General features: G+C 42.1%; 1 protein-coding gene across 1 annotated transcript in view; it reads right to left on the bottom strand.

Annotated features, from left to right (window-relative positions):
* The window catches only part of tnfaip8l3 (tumor necrosis factor, alpha-induced protein 8-like 3), a gene marked incomplete at both ends in the record, with an annotated part of 48206 nt that extends 30382 nt beyond the window's left edge, over positions 1 to 17824 (bottom strand). The window contains one exon of the mRNA XM_083997370.1: positions 17779 to 17824. Within this exon, the coding sequence (XP_083853496.1) occupies positions 17779 to 17824 (46 nt within the window). The remainder of the gene's footprint in view (positions 1 to 17778) is intronic.
* Positions 17825 to 21811: the final 3987 nt, after the last annotated feature.

The following is a 21811-nucleotide window of genomic DNA, read 5'->3' as shown; positions in this document are numbered from 1 at the left end:
TGCACAACCACTACGCTACGAGATAATGACGGAACGATACGAAACGGAGCCGTTTTCGAGGTAAATTCATACAAAACCGCTGATGCGCGTTGCGTTCAGGGACAGTTTTTCAGCAAGCAGTCTCCGTATTTACCCTGTATTTACCTCGAAAACGGCTCCGTTTCGTATCGTTCCGTCATTATCTCGTAGCGTGGTGGTTGTGCAGGTCACAACTTGTCTACAAAAGCGCTGTGGAGTTTTGGGATGTTGAATTTGATGAGTTTAATGAGGGAAACCAAGAAATTCCATTAGCCTCCATAGCGTAGCTCTGAGCAGCCTGCTGCTGCGCTCCGCCGTACTGAAAATAGCTTACACCTATACAATTAAAGGTAATGAACCTACTGCTATGACTATAGCGATTATGGCAATGGGCCAATTTGCCAAAATGTTGAACTATCCCTTTAAATTGGATTATCTCCCAAGTTTGGAAGATGTTAAAGCTATAGGATCAAGGACTATTTGACTGCTGCATGCACATGTTCTTTCACCGAACGCAGCTGGTGATTATACTGTAGTGATGTGATTTGGCAAACTGTTTTAACTGTCTTTATGTTTGTTTAGTTGTTGTTTTTCAAGTGTGTACACTGCAAAAACTCAACATCTTACCAAGAATATTTGTCTTATTTCTAGTCAAAACAAATCTCATTATACTTAAAATAAGACTCATCACATTTAAAAAGCAGCTTGTTTTTAGACACTTTTTTTTTACTTCTTTCAAGCAGATTTTCACTTGAAATAAGTAGAAAAATCTGATAGTGGAGCAAGTTTTTCTTCCTTATTACAAGCACAAAAAACTTGCTTTCGCTGGCAGATTTTTCTACTTATTTCAAGTGAAAATTTGTTTGAAACAAGTGAAAATGATCTAAAAACAAGTTCATTTTTTAGGTGATGAGTCTTATTTTAAGTGGAAAGAGATTAGTTTTGACTAGAAATGAGACAAATATTCTTGGAAAGATTTTGAGTTTTTGCAGTGTACTTTATGTGGACCTACTGTGCTGCTCTCTTGGCCATGCAGGACCCCCTTGCAAAAAGAGATTCTGAATCTCACTGGGATTATTCCTGGTTAAATAAAAAATAAAAATACATCCCTCTCTCAGCTCCGTCTCTCTCTGTCTCTCTCTGTCTCTTAGTTTTACCGGCGGTGGTGTCCCTGCAGAGCTGAGCCGAGGGGACGAGGAGGAGAAACGAGGCGGTGGCAGGAGATGTCTGATTGATTATAATGCGCCGGCGGCTTGATCGGCCGTCACACGGAGCCACGGGGGGAAGAGGAGGAGGTGGAGGGGCGATAGAGATCTGACCTCAACCCTTCACTGTGCCTCTCTCTCTCTTGCGTGCATCACAGTTTCTCTGGGTTTATGAAAAGCAGAGGAGAGGAGACGCTGGTCCACAGAGGATGAGAAGTGGTACACAGGACATCCTGCAGAGCCCTGTGAGCTCCCTGACCTCTGACCTCTGCTCTGCTGGAAACATAACATCTCCACCAGCTGTGGCTCCCTGTGGTCTGCCATCGCTGCAGAGCCAGAGCCCCGAGGCTGGTACACAGGAAGAGAAGAGAGGCCTTCTACAAGAGCAGTTTGTTTGGGAATTGAAGGGATAGTTCAACATTTTGTCAAATTGTTCCCATTGCCATAATCCCTATAGTCTTAGCAGTAGGTTTGTTACCTTTAATTGTCGGTGCAAGATATTTTTAGAACGGCGGAGCAGAGCCGTGAGCTGCTCAGAGCTACGCTGCCAACGGAGGCTCATTATGGGATTTCTTGGTTTCCCTCATCAAACTCATCAAATACACAATCCAACAACTCCACAACGCTCTGGTGGACAAGTTGTGAGCTGCACATTCACCACGCTATGAGATAATAACACAACGTTACCACACAGAGCTGTTTTAGAGGGAAATTCATGCAAAACTGCTGATGTCCCCACTGCTTGATGAAAAACTGGTTTTGCATGAATTTATTTAAAGAAAGTCACGTGACCATGCCTTTTAGCCGACATGTCACAAAAAACTGTATGGTACATGGCCATATAAAATGAAAAAAATGCTGACAAAAACCTCTGAGGCGTGTTGCGTTCAGGGACAGTTTTTCATCATCAGTCTCTGTATTTCCCTCTAAAACAACTCTGTGTGGTAACGTTGTGTTATTATCTCATAGCGTGGTGAATGTGCAGCTCACAACTTGTCCACCAGAGCGTTATGGAGTTGTTGGATTGTGTATTTGATGAGTTTGATGATGAGGGAAACCAAGAAATCCCATAATGAGCCTCCGTAGCGTAGCTCTGAGCAGCTCACGGCTCTGCTCCACCGTTCTAAAAATAGCTTGCACCGACAATTAAAGGTAACGAACCTATGGGCCGATTTGACAAAATGTTGAACTATCCCTTTAACAAAGAACCCTAACTCTGACCATACAGCTGTTTGATTGACAGCTGATCTCTGCAAAATGCAGCTGTGGAAGAGAGAAACTCTAACTCCTCTAACCCGTTGCAGGGAACAGTTTGATTCATGAGACGGTGGCGCTCTATTTATAGAAAGTTGGTACGAGTGTGTGTATCCGTGTGTGTGTGTGTGTATCCGTGTGTGTGTGTGTGTGTGTGTGTGTGTGTGTGTGTGTGTGTGTGTGTGTGTGTGTGTGTAAACTGTAATGACAGACTGTGAGACTGAGGCCTAACTAATAAAAAACACAGGAGGATGAAGTACTGGGGCTTTCCTGCCTTTATCTGGCCTGGAGCGCAGACAGAGAGAGAGAGTTCACTTAACTTTTTCCATCTGAAATATAAAGCAACGGAGCTATTTACAGAGAGAGGGAGTGGGCGATAGAGAGAGAGAGAGAGGGGTGGTGGGGTGGTGGGGTGGTGGGCAGAGCTGCAGATATGTTCGTTCTCATTTCACACCGTTCAGTCAGGATTAATGAACGTGAAACGGAGAGACGAAGAGGAAGACGACGATGAATAAGCTCAGATCTGTGGCCTCTAAAGCAGCGTCAAACATCTGATCGGTCTCTCTCCTTTACACTGTGATGATGCCACCTTGGGTTGTTTATGATGGGATGGACTGTTACTCTGAACTCTTAACCCTCCTGTTGTCCTGCTGGGTCAAGAAAGGAAGGAGGACGAAGGGAAAGAAGAATGAGGGAGAGAGGGAACAGATTGGGTCAACTGGGTCGAAAAGGAAGGAAGAAGTCAGGACAAAGGGAAAGAAGGAAGGAAGGAAGGAAGAAGTCAGGACAAAGGGAAAGAAGGAAGGAAGGAAGGAAGGAAGGAAGGAAGGAAGGAAGGAAGGAAGGAAGGAAGGAAGGAAGGAAGGAAGGAAAGAAGGAGGGACGGAACAGATTTGTTCAAAGAAGGAAGAAGAAGGAAGGAGGATCCGAAAGAAGGGACGAAAGTGGGAAGGGAAAAAGGAAGGAAAGATGGAAGGAGGGAGCAGGTTCGTTCAAGAAAGGAAGAAAAAGGAAGGGACGAAAGAAGGAAGGAAAAAAGGAAGGAAAGAAAGATGGAGGAAGGAACAGATTTGTTCAAGGAAGGAAAGAAGAAGGAGGAAAGGATGAAAGAAGAAGGGGAAAAGGAAGGAAAGAAAGATGGAGGCAGGAAACATATCAGGTCAATTGGATCAAAAGAGGAAGGAAGAAGAAGTAAGGACGAAGGGAAGGAAGGAAGGAAGGAAGGAAGGAAGGAAGGAAGGAAGGAAGGAAGGAAGGAAGGAAGGAAGGAAGGAAGGAAGGAAGGAAGGAAGGAAGGGAAAAAGGAAGGAAAGAAAGATGGAGGGAGGGAGCAGGTTTGTTCAAGAAAGGAAGAAAAAGGAAGGGAGGGGGAAATGATTGTGGAAAGAAGGATAGGAAAAAGGAAGGAAAGAAAGATGGAGGGAAGGAAGGATGTTTTTTTCTGATTTAATTTAATTATTTTAACATTTTATCTGTCTTACAAAAGCACTTCTGTTTTTTTTATTCATTCATAGCTACAGATTCATTTGTAATGTACCTTGTATGTACATATAAACTTATTTGTACTTTGTGTCTATTCAGGTACCCATGCACTAACTACAGTATGCACTTTATGCACATTTTTAAAGTGATTGTTTTAGTTATGTCGTTCCCCTTTCTAACTCTCTTTTTGTAATGTGAATGCACGTAAGAATTTCATTGCATGGTTTTTAATCTGTGTAGCCTACATGACAATAAACATCTTGAATCCTCTTTTGTAATGTTTTCTCTGCATTTGCTGAGAAAGTACTATATAATTTTAAAAAAAAAATCATTATTGTTATATAAATTTGAGTTGTTGTTATTGTAATTATCTAACTTCTCTGTCCGTCTCTTCCTCTTCTCGTCAGATTTACAGCCCTGAGCTGATCCGATCTGAGTGGTGCTGAGGGAGGAAGTTGTTTTCCGGTCCTGGGTGAGTTTTGCTCCTCTCACAGACCTCGGCCAAGTCTCAGCACGCCGTGGCATCGTTTACAAAGAGACACGCACACACACACACACACACACACACACACACTCTCATGCACACACACTCTCTCGTGCACACACTCTCGTGCACATCCCCCCCGGCCCTGCCAGCCTTTCCCATAACTCTGCAGCCTCCTGGTTTGTTTACTACACTGCAAAAACTCAAAATCTTTCCAAGAATATTTGTCTTATTTATTGTCAAAATGTCTCATTTCTAGTCAAAACTAATCTCATTCCACTTAAAATAAGACTCATCACCTACAAATTAACTTGTTTTTAGATCATTTTCACTTGTTTCAAACTAATTTTCACTTGAAATAAGTAGAAAAATCTGCCAGTGAAAACAAGTTTCATGTGTTTGTAATAAGAAAGAAAAACTTGCTCCACTATCAGATTTTTCTACTTATTTCAAGTGAAAATCTGCTTGAAAGAAGTAAAAAGTGTCTAAAAACAAGCTGCTTTTTATGTGATGAGTCTTATTTTGAATATAATTTGATTAGTTTTGACTAGAAATGACATTTTGACTAGAAATAAGACAATTATTCTTGGTAAGATTTTGAGTTTTTGCAGTGTAGTTCACTCGCTCTAACTCAGTTACAGTGGGAAGAAGATTGGGTTCATGAAGCTCCGTCACTCTCTGACCTCAGAACGAGCTGCTGCTGTTTCCTCTTCATCACCCACATGTAAACTCACTTCTCTGTCCATTACATAGGCTACATTACATAGAAATCTATACTGTAGTAGCTACTGGGCATGAGAGTCTCTCTCTTTCATACAGAAACATATAGTCCCCCAGGATTTAGAATTTATTTATAGCCAGGTTACAAGATTGGGATTTTCTATTTTTATTATTTCTTTTTCCAAAAGAACAGATCCTGCTGTGGAATATCTGCAGCTTTTATTGCTCGATTCAATTCAATACTTTATCGTCAGTGTTGTAATAACACAGTTACAAATAGCAATGAGGTGTTGTTTGAGCATCTGGCATAGCATATTGAAGAGCATCTCCCAAAAAAAAAAAACCTTTATTGTGTTTGTATGTTTGAGCTGAGACACTACAGGCCAAAACAGCGTTTTTTCATGCACTGATCAATTTTTAGATTTTGGGCTATTTTGCTTCCTTAACACAGACACCAAACCTTCCAGTTTGATCCCTTTCTTTATCCTGAAGGTTTTTACAGAGGGGATTGTTGATAAATCATTCAAAACCTGATTTATACAACATTTTATTCCTAAAAACATGCCAAAAAGTGATTTTTTTTTAGGGCTGGTGACAGTAGTGATAAAAAGAGATATCCAAAATCCTCCTCTGTAAAAACTTCTCACTCAACAAAATAAAACAACAAACATTTTGAAAGTAGCTTTATCCATTGTTCAGATTTCTGTTCTAGAAATGTATGCAAATGAGCGCATATTTCATTAGATATTGCCTCATTTACATAGCCTATTTAAACATAGGATTTGACAAAACTTGTAATACAAAAAATATTTGTGTTAATGTAAGTGATAAACTTGGGAAGTTTCATGGTGATATCTGTTAGTTTAAATTTTTACCCTATTCACCTGTAGTGTCTTCGTTGAAAACAAATGCACATGGAGGAGAGGAGGGTTAGCAACACAGAGAAGAGAGAGAGTTCAGCTTTAATGTGAACATTATCTACACATCTGTATCAGAGCCCAGTCAGTATTGATGCTTTAATGAAGTTGGCTGCTAATGATGAATAATACCAACAAAAAAAACCTCTACAAGTAGCTCCTTTATCAGAGACGTTACAAACAGCAGTAGAGTGTAAAGACCAGAGAGGAATTCAAAGCTTTTTATTTCTCCTGCTGCTCTGATAAAACTTTTACTCTTTGGACTTTAAACTTCGGCCTCGAAACGACGACGAGGACGAAACACTTAAGTGTAAAAACCAAAGTGCTGCTGCTGCTGCCTTGGCTGCCAACCCGCCGCTAACTAATGACCAGGAAATAACTGTGGTTCACACACACACACACACACACACACACACACACACACACACACACACACACTGACTTTTGTAGATGTGTTTCTGACTCTTTTAGTGACTGACTGCATTCCTGCTCCCAGTTTAACCCTCTCCTCTCTCAGCTCAACCTGAACCAGGTCCATGGAAATCTCACTTTTATTCCTCTGTAGCTACTTGTCCAGGAAACTAAAACACACAGACGTCATCGCTGCGTTTTATAGAACAAATCTCATTGTTTGTTTTTCACGCCACTATCACCGTTTAGACAAATCTGAAATGATTGAAGAAACATTAATATTTCTGTGTGTGTGTTTTGTGTTGCTATGTGTGGGATTTATTCACCATATTTATTCACAGTGTCTAGAAAGCATCAGTGGCTCAGCTGGCAGGGACAGCAAAGCTAACGGCAGTAGCTAAGCTAACGGCAGCAGCTAAGCTAACGGCAGTAGTGAAGCTAAGGTAACGGCAGTAGCTAAGCTAACGGCAGCAGCTAAGCTAACGGCAGTAACAAAGCTAACGGCAGTAGCTAAGCTAACGGCAGCAGCTAACGGCAGTAACAAAGCTAACGGCAGCAGCTAAGCTAACGGCAGTAGCTAAGGTAACGGCAGTAACAAAGCTAACGGCAGCAGCTAAGCTAACGGCAGTAGCTAAGCTAACGGCAGTAACAAAGCTAACGGCAGCAGCTAACGGCAGTAACAAAGCTAACGGCAGCAGCTAAGCTAACGGCAGTAGCTAAGGTAACGGCAGTAACAAAGCTAACGGCAGCAGCTAAGCTAAGGGCAGCAAAGCTAACGGTAGCAGCTAAGCTATTAACGGCAGTAGCAGAGCTAACGGCAGCAGCAAAGTTAACGGCAGTAGCTAAGCTATTACGTAACGGCAGTAGCAAAGCTAACGGCAGCAGCTAAGCTAATGGCAGCAGCAAAGCTAACATCAGGATGTCAGCTGAACCCTCCCGTTGTCGGACACGACATGAAACTACTCCAGTTAGCTCAGTCATGTTGTAACTAAGATATCTGCTGGAAAAAATATTTTTTATGGATCGTTTATTGAATCACTGAGTTATTAAAGTTAAACAGGTAGCTAACAGTTAGCCGCGCCAATTTACAATAACCATGACTAATTACAAAAACGTGCAAACAGAAATAGGTAGTAATGTTTGTCCAGTCATTGGTTTTATAAACTTTACAATCAGATTAGTCTAAACGGTGACGTGAAAAATGAGATATAGCGAAACTCTCTCACTATTGTTCTGATGCTGGTTTTCTACCTGGTAGTACTTTGTAAACAACAAGGAGATACGTTCTATTTCACTGTAACTGTCTCTAACAGATTTACAGTAACAGCAGCTCACTAACTGTTATAAGTCATACTGTATATTATTAAGCTCTTTCCCACCACCGTCCTATGGAGCTATAATCAGCACAGCTATTTGAGTTGAAGTGTGAAAAGCTCTGTGTGTGTGTGTGTGTGTGTGTGTGTGTGTGTGTGTGTGTGTGTGTGTGTGTGTGTGTGTGTGTGTGTGTGTGTGTGTGTAATTGCCTCCCACTCTGACTCTGGTTCTGTCGCCTACTTTTTTTTTCTTCTTTTCACTTTCTTCTCAGATAAAAGTGGAAACGTCTCTATTGAACTGGAGATAATCAGCGTGTTGCCGTGGTGAGGTCGAGTCAGGAGACGAGAGGTAAGAGAAACCCAGAGAAACCCAGACACACACGCACACACACACACACACACACACACACACACATTGATGCTGAAAATGTGTGTGAACAGTAAAGTTCGACTGTGAAACCAGAGACCTGGACCTAAAAACATACAGGGATAAAACTACCCAACACACACACATGTCTGTTACTGTGTCAGTAGCCATTTTTCCATCCAAAGTGATTCGTATAACTGGGAAATGCGCATTCGAATGAAATTAAAACCCCAGTGTGTAACTTATTTAGCTTTTTATTATCAAAAATCAAACCTGTCTTTCATAAATCCATATTTCACTCAAGTGGAATCACAGCTGCTACAAATGAAAGCTTTCTGGTACCTTAGAATGAGTTGTTACAAGTCGTTACAAATACATAAGTGGGCGACGCACCGAACCGAGGCGGCCATGTTGCATCGTGACCGTAGGTAACCACGGAAACTGAGCGGAGCTGTGGGCTCGGCCTGTTAAAACTGTCACCACTGTGTAGTGTGAGGAAGGACGGAGGCACTGGTGTTGCATTCAGGTGCAGTCAGGCAGACGGCCGTCGGCAAACCAACCGGATGTCATTTTACTCCACCAGAGAAAGACGGTAAAAAACAATACCACATCACCATGACAACATATTGTCACGCCTGTATTGTTGTCTGTCTGACGTCTGCCCGATTTCACCTGAATGCAACATCAAGAATACGTTCAGATATGCAACCGCACCGCTAGATGGGGGGAATTCCTACGCATTATACCTTTAAAAGTTCGGTGAAAACTACAAACTCGCGCGAGTGAGTTTTCCGCAGGTTGGCACGGCAACCGGCCTGTAAACGCTGGACCGGGGACCAGAGACCAGGAGGTTTTTCTCTGCAGTCAGAGGAAAACCTCTTTCTCCTGAGTCGCCTTTTCCACTTCCAGCTTCGCTTCTGTTTTCTTTTTTCTTTTTTTTTCTCAGTTCATGTTTCAACTTTCCAGAACCAGCTCCTGGTGTGTGTGTGTGTGTGTGTGTGTGTGTGTGTGTGTGTGTGTGTGTGTGTGTGTGTGTGTGTGTGTGTGTGTGTGTGTGTGTGTGTGTGTGTGTGTGTGTGTCTGTCTGTAATAAGTGTGTGTGTGTGCAGCTCTCTCCATCTGTGGGCCAGATTAAAGGCGGAGGAAAGAGACTCAGATGTGTAGAGTGAGTGAGGAGTGTGTGGGCATGTGGGCTCCAGTGTGTGTGTGTGTGTGTGTGTGTGTGTGTGTGTGTGTGTGTTTATCGGTGTATGGAGTGTGTTACAGTGATATAGTGATACAGTGTGTGTGTCTCTCTCATGTGTGAAGCTGCAGCAGCTGCAGCTCTGCCAACACGGCAGCAGCTCTTCTCTGAGGCGGCGGCCATGTTTTTAAAAGTGTGTGTGTGTGTGTGTTAACCAGGATGAACCTGTGTAGAGTGTGTGTTAGTGTGTGTGAAACGTGTCACCTGAGATTTAACCGTTAGTTGTGTAACCAAACAAACGACATCTGCAGCTGTTTACTACGGTGAGGTGCAAAACACAACGGCCAATCAGAAAACACAACACAAAAAGAGAAAACACAACGACAAATAGTTAGTAGCCTAATTTGCTGTTGTGTTTTCTCTTTTGCTGTTGTGTTTTCTCTTTTTCACTGCAAAAATGAACTTGTTTTTAAATATTTTTCACTCGTTTCAAACAAATTTTCACTTGAAATAAGTAGAAAAATCTGCCAGTGAAAGGAAGTTTTTTTGTGCTTGTAATAAGAAAGAAAAACTTGCTCCACTATCAGATTTTTCTACTTATTTCAAGTGAAAAATGCTTGAAAGAAGTAAAAAGTGTCTAAAAACGAGCTACTTTTTAATGTGATGAGTCCTATAATTAGATTTCTTTTGACTAGAAATTACATTTTTACTAGAAATAAGACAAATATTCTTGGTAAGATTGAGTTTTTGCAGTGTTGCTGTCGTGTTTTCTCTTTTTGTTGTTGTGTTTTCTGATTTGCTGCAACACAACTAGTGAGGAAATGAGTCAAAGCAGCGAGGAGTTGAGTCGTCTCCGTCTCCGTCCACCACAGGAAGGACTTGAGCATGAATCAGGCGTGTTCACTGCATGACTGGCTGAGTGGATGATTATCAGAACAAATATGAGCTTTTGTGTGTGTGTGTGTGTCATACAGTAGAGATGAGTGTATTGTGTTGCTGCTGTTTTCACTTTAACACAACTGAAGGTGGAGATTCGTTCAGCTCCAGGAGAACAAGAGGGAGAGAGAAGCTTTTATGAGGCTTCACAGTCCAAACCCTGACTGACTGGCTGACTGTCACATGATCACCTGCTGTCATAGACTCTGACCCACACGACGACCTCGATTCAACGATTCAAAGTGTTTATTGTCATTTGCACAGTAGAATGATTGTGAGTTGTCATGTTTGGCTCTCTCAAAAGTGTATTAAAGGGACAACGAGGAGTTTCTCCGTCGGCAGAACGAAAAATTCCGCGACAATAAAAAAGTCTCATATTAATGTGGATGAATCTACGTTACCACTTGTTAATGGGCCCATTTTAGATAAATATATCGTTTTGTCTCTATGGTTATTTTGTTATTATTAGTGGTGGTGGAAATGCTGGGCGAGCCGACCAGCGTTTCTTTACTTTCGGTTTCGTGGCGAGTCATGAGAATAACGCCGCCGAATCTCCGTTTATGGTGGGAACTACGACGGTATGTGATCGTCTTCCAACCTCTGACTTTAATTCTTGATGAATGAAAACATGAGCCTGTCTTGCGCCGGTCAAAGAATTTCACGGTGCGGAGGCTCATAAATGTAGTGTGAAAACGCTTCACTTTAACAAAACTCCTCGTTGTCCCTTTAATTCTGACTGGCTGAAGCTAACTGAATGAACTGCAGACATGGAGAAGTGAACTCTTCTGAACATTTCGGGCGCTTTCACACTGTCCTGGTTTGGTCCGCTTTAAACGGACCAGAGTTGGTTTCCTCAGATAGTCCGCTTCGTTTGGTGCAGCCGTGAAAGCTCATACCAACTCTGGTGCGGATCAAACAAACAAACTCTGGTCCGCTTGAAAACGGGGGTCTCCCTGGTGCGGTTCGTATGCCGTGTGAAAGCTCACCGGACTAAACACAGGACCAAATGTACGTAGTGCATGACGTAGTGCATGACGTAGTGCATGACGTAGTGACGCTATACGCAGTGCATCTTGGGTAGAGGAAGTACAGCACGCTCTCCAAACCAAAACAAACATGGCAAGACGACAGACTTGGACCAATGAGGAGCTCAAAGCTGTCCTTGAAGTATGGTCAGATGACTACATTAACAACCTACTGACATCCACTCACAAAATTATGACGTGTTTAAAGGGATACACCAACATTTTTTTTGTGTGTCTTGCCTCACTCCCGAGTCCATGACCAGCAGATAGACACCATCCTTTCAACTGTGCGTGCAGTAACAAGGGAGATACGAGCAGAGCTGGCGCACCGCTAATTAGCTTAGCTCAAACACTGGAAGTGTATGGGTAGTGTTAGCCTGCCTCCACCTAAAGTCATCAGAGAAACTCTTCAGCAACTCTAAATGGAAACCGGCCGGCCGATGTGATATGTGTGATATATTTGCAGAGTTTAGAGTGAAATGAAAATGAAATTTCAGCTTCTGACTGCTGATTTCAGCGGAGGGCGACCGCCATTCCGAAGGACCGCCATTCCGACGGTCTGCCAGTCCGAAAATTCCAGAAGGTCCGTCATTTCGAACTTCCCGAGGGGCCGCCGTTCCGAATGTGTTTTATTTTGAAAATTGACCGGATTCTCTCGTGGTTTGACTTCCTGCCCGGCTTGACACGACCATAGACTGTGGACACGACGCGCCCGACCGGCCCCTCCCCCTCCGCCTCCGCCTCCAAAGTTTCACCCAGGTGCGAGTCTGATGCATTACATCCATGGTCTGATGCAGCCGCGGCACTCCTGCTGAAAATAAATGTCCTTGCTCTGTGCTTTGGTTAGGTTTAGGCAATGTAGAAAGGAGTTGGTTAAGTTTAGTAAAAAGGTTAGGTAGAGGCCAATAAAATCGCAGTTAATATGTATCTCCCCCGGGAGTCGAACCCTGATCCACCGCGTCAAAAGCAGATGCTCTGACCACTACGCTACCACCGCAGTTAGGTTTGTTTACTCCATGCCGTAAACTATTCAAGATTTTTTCAGGTTCGGAATGGCACTCTTTCTTTCAGGTTCGTAATGGCACCCTTTTCCCATAAATAATTAAGGGTCGGCATTCCGACAAATTAAAGTAAACTTTCGGAGTGGCGGCCCTTCGGAATGGCACCCTGGAACCGATTTCAGCTCGGGTAGGAGGCAGGCTAACACTACCCATACACTTCCAGTGTTTGAGCTAAGCTAATTAGCGGTGTGCCAGCTCTGCCCGTATCTCCCTTGTTACTGCACGCACAGTTGAAAGGATGGTGTCTATCTGCTGGTCATGGACTCGGGAGTGAGGCAAGACACGAAAAAAAAAATGTTGGCGTACCCCTTTAAACTTTTTAGTGAGAAAATGGGGGGATGGGTTTCAAACGAACGAACGTTCAGAAACTGCAGTGTGAAAGCGGAACCGAACCAAGTGATAAATGCAACTCCACAAGCAAAACCGAGTCGGCTTGGTTCGGTGTGAAAGCGACCTAGACACAAAAATGACAGCACAACACAACGGTGCAGTGATGTAGAAGACTTTAGGAAACATAACATCACCAACAATAATAAAAAAAATTTAAAAAGCAGAACCTGAGGCTTTAGAGAAACAGACGTCAGACTCTCTCTCTCTCTCTCTCTAACAACAGCTCGAGGGCAAATGAGGCCGATGAAGCGTCACCGCCACCTGAAACTCAACACTTCAGTATTTACACAGAGAACAAATCCAGAAAAAAGCCCGAGGATCAATCTCACATCATCGTGGCCTGTTCCCTCATCCTCGGCCTGCGGGTCGTGTGTTTGTGTACGGCAGCTTGTTTTCACCATAACATCTGCTGCTCAGGTCGACGACGTTTGACCTTAAAGCATGAACCGAAGACTGAGGAGGAGAAACGGCAGCAACCAACCAACCAACCAACCAACCGCTAAAGCAGCAGCAGTGCATTGTGGGTATTATGAGTCAGGCTCTCTAACTTTCTCCAAATGTCACGTTGCTCATCATGTGTAACGTAGTTGGTTAATAGGTGGAGAGTGAATTCAGACACGGATGTGATCTGTAGGAAAAGCAGGAATGTTTCCATGAGTTTCCTCTCTGGCCGCGCGTCTGGAAAACAGCGAACACACCAACGGCCGAGGAGGAGAGAGAGTGGAGGGTGTGTGTGTGTGTGTGTGTGTGTGTGTGTGTGTGTGTGTGTGTGTGTGTGTGAGATCGGCTCGGCCTCAGCTGATGCTTTAACCTTCATCGTGTGTGTGTGTGTGTGTGTGACTGTCTGAGAGAGAGAGACTGACGACACATAAACACACCATCAGCTGACGGGGGACGCGTCTAAACTCTGGTTAAACCTCCTCTGACTGACAGACTCTGAGACAGACAGACAGTTAAACAGACAGACAGAGAAACAGACAGGCAGTTTAATAGAGAGACAGATAGATAGTTTAACAGACAGACCGGAGCAGATGGACAAACAAGACAGATTTTGGTTTAAAGGGATAGTTCAACATTTTGGCAAATTGGCCCATTGCCATAATCGCTATAGTCATAGCAGTAGGTTCGTTACCTTTATTTGTCGGTGTAAGCTATTTTTAGAACGGAGGAGCGGAGCGGCAGGCTATTCAGAGCTACACTATGGAGGCTAATGGAATTTCTTGGTTTCCCTCATCAAATACAAAATCCCAAAACTCCAAAACGCTTTCGTGGACAAGTTGTGACCTGCACAATCATCACGCTATGAGATAATAATGGAACGATACGAAACGGAGCCGTTTTCGAGGTAAATACAGAGACTGCTTGCTGAAAAACTGTCCCTGAACGCAACGCGCATCAGCGGTTTTGCATGAATTTACCTCTAAAACAACTCTGTCTCGTAACGTTCTATTATTATCTCATAGCGTGGTGAATGTGCAGCTCACAACTTGTCCACGAAAGCGTTTTGGAGTTTTGGGATTTTGTATTTGATGAGTTTGATGAGGGAAACCAAGAAATTCCATTAGCCTCCGTAGCGTAGCTCTGAACAGCCTGCCGCTCCGCTCCTCCGTTCTAAAAATAGCTTACACCGACAAATAAAGGTAACGAACCTACTGCTATGACTATAGGGATTATGGCAATGGGCCAATTTGCCAAAATGTTGAACTATCCCTTTAATGTGTCATTCTTATGCGTCACATGAAAACAAAATTGGGTAACACTTTATTTTAAGGGGTCCTTGTTCCTGTGTATCTACCTAATTAATTACAGTGTAATTACCTATGTAACCGTATGTACTAACATGTACTTACATTGTAAATACATAGTGTATTTTGGTGTACTTACAGGTCCTTGTTACACTTGTAATAAGAAATGCTTGTGCAAAGAGAGAGGCCACTTCGGCATTTCTTATTACAAGTGTAACAAGGACCTGTAAGTACACCAAAATACACTATGTATTTACAATGTAAGTACATGTTATTACATACGGTTACATAGGTAATTACACTGTAATTAATTAGGTAGATACACAGGAACAAGGACCCCTTAAAATAAAGTGTTACCCAAAATTGTGTTTCACACTGTTCCAGCGTTTGGAGTTCAGTGCAAAACATGGATAAATAAAACAGACAGACAGTTTAATAGACAGTTAGACAGTTTAACAGACAAACAGAGAGACAGATAGAGACACAGACAGTTTAACAGAGACAGATAGAGACACAGACAGACAGACAAACAGAGAGACAGACAGCCAGAGGAGCAGATGGACAGACAGACAGGTGGCCGGGGACTCTGGGTTCAGTGGAGCTTCTCTCTCTCTCAGCTGCCAAATCAACAGCATCATCATCATCATCAACTTTATTAAACCATCATCGCCGGGGGCAACGGTGGTGACGACAACAACACGCTCTGATTAATTATCCTGATCATCTGACGCCTCAGACAACAGACCATAATAGTCCACACTGACACCTGAGGAAGAGGAGGATGAGGATGAAGATGAGGATGAAGAGCTCATTAAAGCTCCAGTGTGAACCTTTGCAGAGAGGCTCCAGGAATTAGACCGATCCCCGAGACTCCTCTGATGATTCCCGACCTTTGACCTCAGGCTGTTTCATCTCCTGACTCAAATTTTCCACAGGTTCATCACAGATCAGTGGATTTAATTTACCCACAATGCAACGCTGCTGCTGCTGCTGCTGCTGCTGCTGCTGCTGCTGCTGCTGCTGGGAAACGTCCAACATCCAACTCCAAAGTCTCCTCACTGCACTGTAAAAACTCAAACTCTTTCCAAGAATATTTGTCTTATTTCTTGTCAAAATGTCTCCATTTTCATCAAAACTAAACTCTTTCCACTTAAAATAAGACTCGTCATCTAAAAATGAACTTGTTTTTAGATCATTTTCACTTGTTTCAAACTGATTTTCACTTGAAATAAGTAGAAAAATCTGCCAGTGAAAGCAGGTTTTTTGTGCTTGTAATAAGAAAGAAAAACTTGCTCCACTATCAGATTTTTCTACTTATTTCAAGTGAAAATCTGCTTGAAAGAAGTAAAAAGTGTCTAAAAACAAGCTGCTTTTTAATGTCATGAGTCTTATTTTATGTAGAATGAGATTTGTTTTGACTAGAAATAACATTTTGACTAGAAACAAGACAAATATTCTTGGTAAGATTTTGAGTTTTTGCAGTGCACAAACATGGAAAAGATGAAAATATATATAAATAGTTTTTTTTTTTTTAAAGTAAAGTGAATGTGTCGTCTGTAACTTTATGTCTTTTGGATCATTTCATCTTCCACTTGATGAACTGTTCACATTAACAGACATTTTAAAAGACCGGCTCACACTGCAGGTTCCCTCTGTTAACACTGAACTTGGAAAGACCAGTTCCTCTTACTGTTGCACCTACAACCTGAAACTCGCCTCACTTTTATCAATAGGACAATTTAAAACCATAACTACATCTTATTTTACCTCTAACTGCTCCGGCTTTTACAGTAACTACACTTATGTTTCAATTTAACTTCTCCTTTAACTTCCGGTATTCTGTTTTTGTGCTTTTGTATGTTTCAAATGTCTTCTTGTCTTCTGTCCTTATATGTTTTGTGTTTCATCTCGGCTGTATTGTAAATGAGGTTACTCCTCAGTATATCTCTATAGACACTGCAAAAACTCAAAATCTTTTCTAGTCAAAACAAATCTCAACTCATTATACTTAAAATAAGACTCATCACATTAAAAGTAGCTTGTTTTTAGACACTTTTTACTTCTTTCACACATATTTTCACTTGAAATAAGTAGAAAAATCTGATAGTGGAGCAAGTTTTTCTTTCTTATTACAAGCACTGGCAGATTTTTCTACTTATTTCAAGTGAAAATCTGCTTGAAACAAGTGAAAATGATCTAAAAACAAGTTAATTTTTAGGTGATGAGTCTTATTTTACGTGGAAAGAGGTTAGTTTTGACTAGAAATGAGACATTTTGACAAGAAATAAGACAAAAATTCTTGGAAAGATTTTGAGTTTTTGCAGTGTAAAGGCTATGAAATGAAAATGAAATGAAATGTTGTATCTTATGTGAGTTGTAACGTCCAGCTGTTAATAACTCGCTATAACAGTTGCAGTAAATCTTTCCCACCATAAAACAGTTTTAGTCTGAACTCTGATCACATCATCATCTCCTTTATTATTCCTTTTATCTCTCTTTAGCCCGACGTGTTGATGATGAACTAACGGCTGCACGTGTCGGAGCTTGTCTGTTCTGTTCCCGGTGCCAACTGACTCTCACTGAGCTTTTCATTTCATCCTGCAGACGGACGGACGGAGGGACGGACGCTCGGTCTGTCTGTCGGTCCGGTCTCATCTCATCTCAGCCTCTATCACAGAGCTCAGAGCTGCAGCAGCTGCTCCAACAACTCCTTTACTTAGATCTCAAGCTGCTGAAGCTGCTGAAGCTGCTGAACACATATATACACTGCAAAAACTCAAATATCTTACCAAGAATATTTGTCTTATTTCTAGTCAAAATGTAATTTTTAGTCAAAACAAATCTCACTATACTTAAAATAAGAAACATCACATTAAAAGTAGCTTGTTTTTAGACACTTTTTTACTTCTTTCAAGCTGATTTTCACTTGAAATAAGTAGAAAAATCTGATAGTGGAGCAAGTTTTTCTTCCTTATTACAAGAACAAAAAAGCTGCTTTCACTGGCAGATCATTTATACAAGTGAATATTTGTTTGAAACAAGTGAAAATGATCTAAAAACAAGTACATTTTTAGGTGATGAGTCTTATTTTAAGTGGAAAGAGTTTAGTTTTGACTAGAAATTAGACATTTTAACAAGAAAAAGGACAAATATATATAGTTTTTGCAGTGTATGTGAGTTTTATATATATATATGTGTGTGTGTGTTTTGTGTTGTATCTGAGCTCGTGTGTGTAGTGAAGAGCAGCTGTGGTGCAGATGTTCCTACCTGGAGAGAGTTCTCCGTCACTCTGCTCTCCCGAGTCTGAATCCATCTCTCCTTCTCCTTCTCCTTCTCCTGCAGATTCAGAAGCTGCTCTCTCTTATCTGATCCCTCGTTCTTCTCCTTCTCGTCCTCCTCCTCCTCTCCTCGGCCACAGATGGAAAATCTAAATGATATTTTCTTCTGTTTGTCCTTCTCTTCTCTTCTTATTCTTCTCCTTTGCAGCTGAACTTCCCCTCCCAGCAGCTGTGTGTGAGAGGAGGAATGTGAATGTGAACTCCTTCTCCAGTCCTTCTTCTCCTCCTCCTTCCTCCTCCTCTTCTGTTCTCTCTCTCTCTCTCTTCTTTTAGCTCTCCTTCCTTCCCCTTCGCCGCTCTCCTCTCTTCTCCTGACTCCCTACGTTTCTCTCTCTCTCACATCTACTTTCTCTGATGGGTCCCTCCCCTTCGCTCTCGGTCCGTCCCTCCCTCCCCTTCGCTCCCGCCCTCGTCCCTCCTCCTCCTCCTCCTCCTCCTCCTGTCACACTCGGCCTCTTCACGCTCTCTCTCTTTCTCTACCTCTTTCTGTATGCTGTAAGTGCTTCCCTCCCTCCCTCCCTCCCTCCCTCAGCCTCTGAGTGCTGCCTGTGTTTCAGCCGAGCAGTGGGAGAGAGTCATTCATGGCGACTTGAAATTCATCTCCACCAGTTTAAAAAAAAAATCCCATGAGCACAACTAGTCCATCTCTCTGTGACTGACTGATTACAGTTACGTGTAACTAAGTGTTAAGTGTTTAATTAAAGGGATAGTTCAACATTTTGGCAAATTGGCCTAATCCCTATAGCAGTAGGTTTGTTACCTTTAATTGTCGGTGCAAGCTGTTTTTAGAACGGCGGAGCAGAGCCGTGAGCTGCTCAGAGCTACGCTACGGAGGCTCATTATGGGATTTCTTGGTTTCCCTCATTACATCAAACTCATCAAATACACAATCCAACAACTCCACAACGCTCTGGTGGACAAGTTGTGACCTGCACATTCACCACGCTATGAGATAATAACACAACGTTACCACACAGAGTTGTTTTAGAGGGAAATTCATGCAAAACCGCTGATGCATGTTGCCTTCAGGGACAGTTTTTCATCAAGCAGTCTCTGAATATACCTTTAAATTTAAATTACTGAGAGATTATTGTAAATTAAATGAGCAACTGCACTTATTATAAAGGAATGAGATTTTAATGAATGATTTTTAGTGGACTTTGTCATGGAAATGTTTGTAATTTGACTTGTTGATTCAGATAACTGATCATCCTAAATATTAAACTATATGAGATATGCCATGTTTTTGCAATACTTTGTACTATGCAGAGTTGTTTTAGAGGGAAATGCAGAGACTGCTTGATGAAAAACTGTCCCTGAAGGCAACGTGCATCAGCGGTTTTGCATGAATTTCCCTCTAAAACAACTCTGTGTGGTAACGTTGTGTTATTATCTCATAGCGTGGTGAATGTGCAGGTCACAACTTGTCCACCAGAGCGTTGTGGAGTTGTTGGATTGTGTATTTGATGATTTTTGATGAGGGAAACCAAGAAATCCCATGAGCTCTGCTCCGCCATTCTAAAAATAGCTTGCACCGACAATTAAAGGTAACGAAACTACTGCTGTGACTATAGCGGTTATGGCAATGGGCCAGTTTTGCCAAAATGTTGAACTCTCCCTTTAAGTGAGATAGAAAAGTCGTGTTGGAGTTGTGAGTTTCATTAGAAGATAAAAATAAAGCTGCAAAGTCTAAAAAAAAAATGTAAAAAAGTACACTAAACGTGGTCTTGACAATAAGAGATGTGTTCTCACACGATCACCTGACTCTGTGAGTGTCGCTGCTTCGAGGCCAAAAACTTTACTCTGATAAACAAACTGCAAAGTTAATGAGGAGATTTTTTTTTTTTTTTTTTTTTACTAAAGTCAGAGTTTGTGTTGGATTTATATTCAGTTAGTGGCCAAATACACCATACTGTAGACCAACCTGACCTAAAACTACCCAACTCCACGTTAGATTTACATTATGCATTTATTAACAGTGCTGTCAATGCAGTTATTAGTGTTGACTCAGCAGTATTCGGTTACACTGCTCCTAGAAGTCACTGGTTACGGGGTGCGTCAACGTTTTGTCAAATTGGCCCATTGCCATAATCCCTATAGTCATAGCAGTAGGTTCGTTACCTTTAATTGTCGGTGCAAGCTGTTTTTAGAACGGCGGAGCAGAGCCGTGAGCTGCTCAGAGCTACGCTACGGAGGCTCATTATGGGATTTCTTAGGTTTCCCTCATCAAACTCATCAAATACACAATCCAACAACTCCACAACGCTCTGGTGGACAAGTTGTGACCTGCACATTCACCACGCTATGAGATAATAATGCAACTAGGGCTGACCCGATTATCATATTTTGATAATCGAAGCTTCGCGGACATAAAATTGATCAAAATCGAAGCTTCGACGGCGATCGTAACGGAAGTATTGAAAATAATGGCAAACAAACACTGCATATCTACAAAATCAGGCAGGTGCCACGTAGCCAACTCATTTTAATGTAACAATTGCCGATGAGAACCGTGTCAAAAAGGAAGAAAGGAAAGAAAAAAAAAATCTATCACGGACTTCATGATCGATTACCATGTCAACGAACGAAGCTTCGAAGCTTTGATTTTTTTGGGTCAGCCCTATATGCAACGTTACCAGACAGAGTTGTTTTAGAGGGAAATGCAGAGACTGTTGATGAAAAACTGTCCCTGAACGCAACGCGCATCAGTGGTTTTGCATGAATTTCCCTCTAAAACAACTCTGTCTGGTAACGTTGTGTTATTATCTCATAGCGTGGTGAATGTGCAGGTCACAACTTGTCCACCAGAGCGTTGCGGAGTTGTTGGATTGTGTATTTATTTATTTTTACTTACCTTACCCTCGGTAGCGTAGCTCTGAGCAGCTCACGGCTCTGCTCCGCCGTTCTAAAAATAGCTTGCACCGACAATTAAAGGTAACGAACCTACTGCTATGACTATAGGGATTATGGCAATGGACCAATTTGCTAAAATGTTAAACTATCTTTTATAAGGTTCAAATGGAGCAGAGTTAATAAGATGGAGGAGTTCCTCTTTAGTGATGCAACACTGTTACTGGATGGTTTCTTCTTATGCACGGCTAAAAAAACTAGACTAGAGGACACAGACTGAGGAATTCTGGGAAATGGTGTTTTACTGTAGGAAGAATCAGACAGAATCTGAGCTGAGGTCAGGGTGGGTTTCTCTTTTAATTAACTGCGTGTTTTTCAGTGTGAAGAGGAGGAGGAGGCAGGTGTGTGTGCAGTTGGTGGTCCGTCAACGGTTGCAGGCGATACCCCTCCCTCCCCCCTCCCCCCAGGTGTTGAGCCGACTGTTGCTCAGCAGGAAACACCGGGCACCAGATGGCACCGGCCCGTCTGTCTGTCTGCCCGTTGCCCCCGGCGCCTTTTATTCATCTTTCACTCCAATATATTACACACAGACACAAAGCTGCTGAGCTCCTCCTGTGATCCTCCTCCTCCTCCTCCTCCTCCTCCTCTCATCTTTGACCTGGTCGGTGTGAAACGAGTCGACGACGACTCAGAGCAGGAAATGTGAATCTTTTTTTTCTTTTTTATATATATATATATATAGGCCTATATATAAAGTCAGAAGTTATGAAAACAGAAAACATGAAACAGAAAGAGAAGATTCTTCTGAACCTCCGGCCTTCAGCGTGTGAGAAGTTTATACTTTTTATTTTACTGTATTATGAAAAAAAAGTTCACCGAGTCAGATAGATAGAGAGAGAGATAGATAGATAGATAGATAGATAGATAGATAGATAGATAGATAGATAGATAGATAGATAGATAGATAGATAGAGAGAGAGAGAGAGAGAGAGAGAGAGATAGATAGATAGATAGATAGATAGATAGATAGATAGATAGATAGATAGATAGATAGAGAGAGAGAGAGAGAGAGAGAGAGAGAGAGAGAGAGAGAGATAGATAGATAGATAGAT

This window comes from Trachurus trachurus (assembly GCF_905171665.1).
Source record: "Trachurus trachurus genome assembly, chromosome: 3".
Lineage (NCBI taxonomy): Eukaryota > Metazoa > Chordata > Actinopteri > Carangiformes > Carangidae > Trachurus > Trachurus trachurus.
The sequence above is the reverse complement of the archived record's forward strand: the minus strand, read 5'-3'. Positions and strand labels throughout refer to the sequence as shown.